The following is a 7,435-nucleotide window of genomic DNA, read 5'->3' on the forward strand; positions in this document are numbered from 1 at the left end:
CACACACACACACGCAACAATTCGTCAATGACCTGGTGGTAACAAAGCCTTGGCCTGTTCCAAACCCTTCCCACGCAACAGCTCGTTGATGCTCTGCGGTAACACAGCCTTAGACCCTGTTCCGCACCCCTCCCATATTCAACACCGCCCTAATACCCTGGTGGTAACATACCCTTGGCCCGTTCCACACTTTCCCCTATTTTAACAACGCTTTTATACTGGGGGTAACAGTCTTGGTCTGTTCCACACCCCTCCCTTAATTCAACAATGCCTTGATGCTCTGCGGTAACACAGCCTTGGCCCCAAGTTCCACATCCCTCCTATTTCAACCAAGCCTTGATGCTCTGCAGTAACACATTCTTGGCGCTATTTCCACAACCTTCCACTATTTCAGCAAAGCCTTGATGCTCTACAGTAACGCATTCTTTGCGCGATTTCCACAACCTTTTTCTATTTCAACAAAGCCTTGATGCTCTGCAGTAACGCATTCTTGGCGCTATTTCCACAACCCTCTCTTATTTCAACAAAGCATTGATGCTCTGCAGTAACACATTCTTGGCGCTATTTCCACAACCTTCCTCTATTTCAACAATGCCTTGATGCTCTGCGGTAACATAGCCTTGGCCCCTGGTTTAGGTCGCTTTACAATCCGGAACTGAAATCCTTCTTTTCCCTCCAACAGATGGCGCTCGTGTTGCCAACTGAACAATCCACCGTCCGTCGTCTCGGCGAAGGGGTTAATCTCGATCACCCACAGCTTGTCACCTGCATAACACGGAAAGCACTCATAACATTGTGTACTCTACATAACTGTAGTGTGTGGTACAGTGATTAAGTCGTTGTCGGTCGGTCTCGCCAGGTACCTGAGTTGGTTTGTTTGTTGTTTTACGCCGCACTCAGCAATATTCCAGCTATATGGCGTCGCAGGGGTGGAAATAACCCATTGCCCGACGCAAGTGCAAGTCCAGTGTTTTTGTCTGTCGGGCATGCAAATTTGTATATCACACTGTACCGGTGTCCAGTTGATATTCCAATGTTAATTATGTTGTTTATTTAAAAAGTCAACAAGAAAACGGCCGGTATAGTGGGAAAATTATCAGGGCAAGTGATTTTACATCTGCCACTGTACCGGAGTACACTAGCAATTTTAAAGTTATTTCCACCCCTGCGGCGGTCTGTGAATAACCGAATCTGGACCAAACAATCCAATGATCAACTGCATGAGCATCGATCTACGCAATTGGGATATGATGACATCTGTCAAACAAGTCAGCGTGCCTGACCACCCTATCCCGTTAGTCGCCTCTTACGACAAGCATGGGTTGCTGAAGACCAATTATAACGCGGAAGTTAACTGTGTATTCGAACTCACACACAACCGATCCTCATATGAAAAGGAAATGCAACCATAAACTGTTTCTATACTCGCACATACTTACCATTGTCACAAACTGCAAAATCGATTATGTATGCTGTAGGAAAATCCTGCTCCTTCATCAACGGTCGTACCTTGTCATTGAAATATTTGCAAATAATATCCTTGAGATGGTCCCCCGTGTTTAAGAGCCTCTGCGAGAAAATCAGGTAGTTATATTGCGACAATGCTACAAGTTCTCCCCCAAACACAAACCCCCTAAACTCCATATCAACATCAACATCAACGAATTTTCTCACGACAAAGTTCTCTTCAAATCTGCTTTCGATTTTCAGAGCAAGCAACATGTCTTGGTAGATTCGTTCGCTCCTCAGCATCATATCAACCACGTCTTCTGCGGTTTTCACTTTGAGACCTTCAAATGCAGCTCTAAGGAGACACGTAATTTGGATATTTTCACTTTGTTCGTCTTCTGGGAATTCCGTTAAGAACTTGTGGTACACATCTTTGAATCGTCGTTGAACCATCGGTGCGTCCTTGGCGCTTCGGCTTGACGTCTTCACAAACGCAAAACCATCTCTTGCCGTGAATTGTTCCATGACCGATTCCAAACGTTTAGTGACATCTTCAATTTTTAATTTTTCGTCTGACGTTAACGTCTCACGCCAGTTTAAGTCACAGATTTGTTGAGCGTCGAGATTTCTGTAGCAGTTTTCGAATATTTTTACAAAGAGGTTTGCTTCCTCGATTTTCAAAGGACATAACTCTGTTGGAAATGTCAGTTCTTTAAGTACGTGCATCCATTTCTCGGTATTTACATCAATAACCGAGTTTTGGTAAAGAGTTATCTCCTCCTGACTCATATAGCCGGCAGTCTTTGGACTGGAGAAATCTTTAATAGGGTCTGTTACTTTCTTTAGCTTGCAGTTCTTTAGTTGCTCCGTCAGGGACGCCATTGAACCTGAAAAAATAAACACTTTAATATATCCTCGGTGTTATTTCTAGAGTTAGTGAGTGAATCATAAGATAACGCAGCCTGGTTGTCTGGTAACGCTGCGCCAGCGCTCACCATGTCGTATTCGCACTATTTTACACATATCGAGACGGGAACAAGTTAACATGCTCTATGTCTTCGGGGCTCGCAGTTCGGTAAACCCATATTACACTGGTTCTCGCGACCTCAGATTACCCAAACTCCATTAGTCAAGCTGATGTACTTCGCTACTTGGCTAATGGACCAATCAGAGGTGAGGTCTAATGGACGTCCTTGAGAATATCATAAAGACGTGAAGTTACAAACCAGACCTAATGTTGGGTTGGTGATATCAACAATATATCCAGTCCTTTTGATTCTGATAGTTTGATAGAAATTTAACAATGAAAAACTCCTTGATGGACCTAAAAGCGTCAAAGCCCCTTTGGATGAACAGAACATCTTCATGTTTACCTTACTCACCCATGAAAATAAAGGGCGGGTAATTTGAGATCCCTAGAACCATGGGAATGGAGTGAGTGAGTGAATATGGTTTTACGCCGCTTTTAGCAATATTCCAGCAACATCACGGCGGGGGACACCAGAAATGGGCTTCACACATTGTACCCATGTGGGGAATCGAACTCGGGCCTTCGGCGTGACGAGCGAACGCTTTAACCACTAGGCTACCCCACAGCCCCCATGGGAATGGAGTGAGTGAGTGAGGCTACCCCATCGCCCCCATGGGAATGGATCAAGGGGTAGATTAAACTAACCGAACTGCAAGGACTGGAGATATTTGGGACATATGTTTTAAGCTACAGGCATACAACATATAAACATCCCGATTCAATATTGATATTTACCCTGGAACGGTTGGCTATTGTTTGCCTCAATGTGAGTCCGATTTGAATGGAACGACATTAAAAATAAGCGTGCAATCAAAATAGTCTAATGAGCGAGGGACAATTTGTGCTAAGTCAGAGTGAGAATCGAGGGAAAAGGTTTCCCTCCAAAAAAAACATCATGTAATGATTTTTTTAAATGTTAAAGGGTATATTTATACTGAACATCATTGAAAACGCACCAGTCTAAAATTGTCCCCATTTTCATCAAGATGGATTTCAGCATGACAATGATCAACGAATATAACTAACATGAAGTCGAAGGGCATGTCCAGTTGAAAAAATGCTTTAGAAACAAATTCTTGTCGACGGTATGACTCTTAATTCCAAAATGCATCAACATGCAGCCACGTCATGAAAAAAGCGCGAATTTCATTCTGAAATCATACTGAATGTGACATTAAAAGCAGGTGATAAGAACCAATACTCATTGCTTCACTAACGATTGTGAAACGAGGACAGAGATGCCTCACGAAAGAGAACGTGCACTAGGCATGATTCAGGTTGGTACCATCGACATCTTGGACTTGGACACTCCACCATCGTTAGGCTTCATAGACGACATCAGTAGACAGGCAGCACCCGTGACCTTCGATGACCTTGGAAACAACGTGTTACCACGCTCCATCAGGGTCGCCATATTGACCTTGTCCATATCCGTGATTGAACACTGCCGACTGCCAGGACTGCTGCACTAATTCAAGGTTGACGTGGGGGTCATCAGCGCTGACTCCATGCGACGCCGTCTACACGCAACAGGGCTACATGCTCGACGTCCTTACGTTGGACTAATTCTGACTGACAGACACCGTCATGAGCGTATGCAATGGGCTAGCAGACATTTTCAGTAAAGATTACAACAATGGCATGGTGTGGTAGTCACTGACGAGTCACGTCTTCATCTACGTAATGATGACGGCCGATTACGTGTTTGGCGTAGACGTGGTGAACGTTATGCTGATGATTGTGTGGTTCAGACAGACCTTTGGGTGGTGGGGAGTGTCATGGTCTGGGGTGGAATAAATTACAATCACAGGACTGCCTTCATGTCTGTCAAGGGAGAGTTAATGCCCTTTATTACCGTGAGAAGATTCTTCAGAATGACATCGTATCTGTCTTTAATCATCACCAAGATGTCCATACTTTTCAACAGGACAACGCACGGGCACACACAAGACTTTCCATGCAGTATCTGGCCCAGCAACACATCCAGGTTATTCATTGGCCAGCACAGTCGTCAGATGTATCCCCCATGGAGCACTTGTGGGACGAAATTGGTCAAAGTCTTTCGCGGCGACAACAGATGCGAAACATACGTGAACTTGAGGCTGCACTACTGCAGAAGTGGAATGCCATCCTCAAGAACGCTTATTGACTCAATGAGGAGACGTTGAACTGCATGTGTCAATGCAAAGGGCGGTCACACGCGATATTGACTTTTCGATTTGACCCCACGAGTGTTTGATCCTTTCTAACTGTGGAACATTTCAATGAATGAGCGTCTTTTCGGTGTTTTTGTTTTTGTCAGTCGTCCATCTGTTATTAACAACTCAAAAAAATATCAATTCCTTACACGTGCTTTTAATAATCTGAACTTTGATAAGTGGTGCGTTTTCAATGATGTTCAGTATATATTCTCGGTAAAGGAAGTTTACACTTGAAAACTGAATTTGTCCAAACAATTACATCGTTATCGAAACATTACTAGAAACACTCTAAACTTCAGATAAAGAACGCAAGGATGATTCTCGTTTTCAAGTACATCACCATCTAATAACCAAGGGCGGTGGGGTAGCCTAGTGTGTAAAGCGTTGGCTCGTCACGCCACAGACCCGGGTTCGATTCCCCACATGGGTACAATGTGTGAAGCCCATTTCTGGTGTCACCCGCCGTGATGTTGCTGGAATATTGCTAAAAGCGGCGTAAAATCAAACTCGCTCACTCGCTCTAATAACCATTTCTTCTTCTTTTTATCATTTTGTGTTACACAAATGCATTCATTAGTCTGCCTGCCAGTTCAAAATGGTAGCATCTAAATGGTGCTGTTGTCATACACGGGCGTGCCACGGCTACGAAAGTAAGTAACATCGCCTCATGATCCTTTATTGTTTGTCGTTTATGCAGATTGTTTGAGGGAACATCAGCCATAACGATGAGCAATAGATATTCTTCTGTTAAAAGCCTACTTGCGATTTACAGCGAATATATTTACTTGCTTTGTTCGGAGACTCCGATAATCAAGGCAACGGTGTTAATTTGAAACTAGACCCCGAACTATAAGGTGAAACATAACAAATATTGTATTTGGGATTACACGTTCTCGATCCGCAAGGTGGAACAGTTCGTGGTTAACCGCATACGCTTATATACACCTTAAACAGTAATGAACAAACACATTGATCCCTTACCATGATAAGGATTACAGTTAATATGACCGTAGTTAATCAACCAGAAAAGGTGGGGACTCTGTTAACGTCTATTACTTGTCTGTCTAACAGTTCCTGAGCAGCGTTATTTGCCCATCCTCCCAGCCTTTCTGCAATGCTAAAGCCCTAGATGAAGCAAGCCTACATTTCCTCAGGTCTGAATCTCTCTTCTCACTGGGTCTCCTTTTAAATTTAAAAGGAATTATTTGTTTCTATCAAAATTATATATATTCAGAGACTAAGTGTTAGTCTAGTATATTACGTGCACAATTAACAGTCCTTTGTAAATCCCTCACTCCCGACCCAACCAATTAAGCCCCTTTACCTTGATCCCAAGGTCCGGACTGATCCCATAATACAAGATTATAACGTTACACACAGATATTCCTATCAAGGCCTAGAAGTACAATTTCCTCACTGAATTCAGGGGACAAAGTGCAATATTCACACAGGCGGTGTTTCATATTATCGTAATATATACCATTAAAAAAAGTAGGGGATATTCCATTTTTCGAGCATACCACTAGCCAGTGCCAATGCATACGAGAAAAAGTAAAATATATCCAAACAGATGAAACATTTTCAAAGGAATGGAATAAATTGTCACATTTTCCCTTAATTTCTCTTCAGCATTTTCATTTTATCAATCTTGTAAATCCAGTGGCGGATCCAGAGGGGGGTTCAGGGGGTTCGAACACCACCACCCCACCCCCGAACCTCCTCCTTTCAAAATTCCTGGATCCGCCCATGAAATCCAATATGGATCCCCTACGTTTTTTGAATGGTATATAACAATTACATTCCGAGTGCGAAATGCTCTAAACTAACGTTGTATTATGAATTGATCAGGCTCAAACGGCACCAAGTCAAAATGACACCAGATTTCGCTCACAACATGCATAAATATTATACAGAAACAAAAGAAGAAAGCAGAAACCAAAACAGATACTTTTACACATAAACGAAGACCCCTTTAACTTGCATGGGGTGGATTCTTTGGTGAGAACAATCTATTTTCCCCATCTTCATACAACACTAACCTTCAGTTATTGAGCATAATGAAACAATTAATTCGTTTTAATAAACTTATATTTAAAAAAAAATACGTAATTTAAACAAAAATTACTATTTGTGGATTGAAACACTGTCTACATTGCCATTTTAATATTCAGCTAGTCAAACGTGTAAAACAGGCGGAGAAACCCCCAGAATATATACATTATCTCGTGAGCTTCTTCGATTCTTTTCAAGATTAGTGATTAAACCCATTTATCATTTGTAATTACACTGTAAAAATAACCAAATAATGCAAATTCGTGTTGATCTGACCAGAAAAAAACCCCAACATGAGCAATAAACATTATGCCTCAACCACAAGTGACTTGGCTGTCCGAGAAACGACTTTTAGAGCCTTTTCCAGTTCGTCAAGGCATATATAAAAATATACCACTCATCACACCCAAATAATATTTACTGACCCATGAATCATAGGGTCCTAGCATCATATGTGACATTAAACGAGTAAAGGGTGTGTGTTTTAGGTTAGAATGAGAAATTGGAAGATGAGATCAGTTTGATACGCTACCTGTTCAGAATGAAAATACGACAACCTCTTACAAACATTAATCAGTGAACTAGCATTGGTCGTTTCCGTGTTTAGGGCTATTTATAGTGCCAAGTCACGTGGCTGGGAGTAATCTGTGTATGGTTTTGAATTAGATATATGATTACTATATTTGTTATTTAGGTAGTCAAA

General features: G+C 42.1%; 1 protein-coding gene across 3 annotated transcripts; it reads right to left on the reverse strand.

Moving 5' to 3' along the window:
* Positions 1-7,340, reverse strand: LOC124270531 (cell division cycle protein 123-like). 3 transcript variants are annotated; one of them, XM_046705553.1, is made up of 4 exons: positions 7,265-7,340; positions 1,440-2,336; positions 577-765; positions 1-320 (listed from the first exon to the last, which is right to left on the reverse strand). In XM_046705553.1, the coding sequence occupies exons 2-3, from the start codon at positions 2,329-2,331 to the stop codon at positions 581-583; spliced, it is 1,077 nt and encodes a 358-aa protein (XP_046561509.1). In that variant the 5' UTR covers positions 2,332-2,336; positions 7,265-7,340; the 3' UTR covers positions 1-320; positions 577-580. The 3 variants fall into 3 exon arrangements, with proteins under 3 accessions (XP_046561509.1, XP_046561508.1, XP_046561507.1); XM_046705552.1 differs by having other exon boundaries at positions 1-379; positions 575-765; XM_046705551.1 differs by having other exon boundaries at positions 1-765.
* Between the last annotated feature and the right edge of the window lie 95 nt (positions 7,341-7,435).

Source organism: Haliotis rubra, unplaced genomic scaffold, assembly GCF_003918875.1.
Source record: "Haliotis rubra isolate DU_JTF1 unplaced genomic scaffold, ASM391887v1 Scf1523, whole genome shotgun sequence".
Lineage (NCBI taxonomy): Eukaryota > Metazoa > Mollusca > Gastropoda > Lepetellida > Haliotidae > Haliotis > Haliotis rubra.

Bases quoted from the DNA above. Each gene is read 5' to 3' on its own strand.
- LOC124270531 (XM_046705553.1), bottom strand. From the start codon at position 2,331: ATGGCGTCCCTGACGGAGCAACTAAAGAACTGCAAGCTAAAGAAAGTA. The intron at 766-1,439 runs GTAAGTATGTGC...CGTGTTATGCAG, and splicing joins TTTTGCAGTTTGTGACAATG to GTGACAAGCTGTGGGTGATC.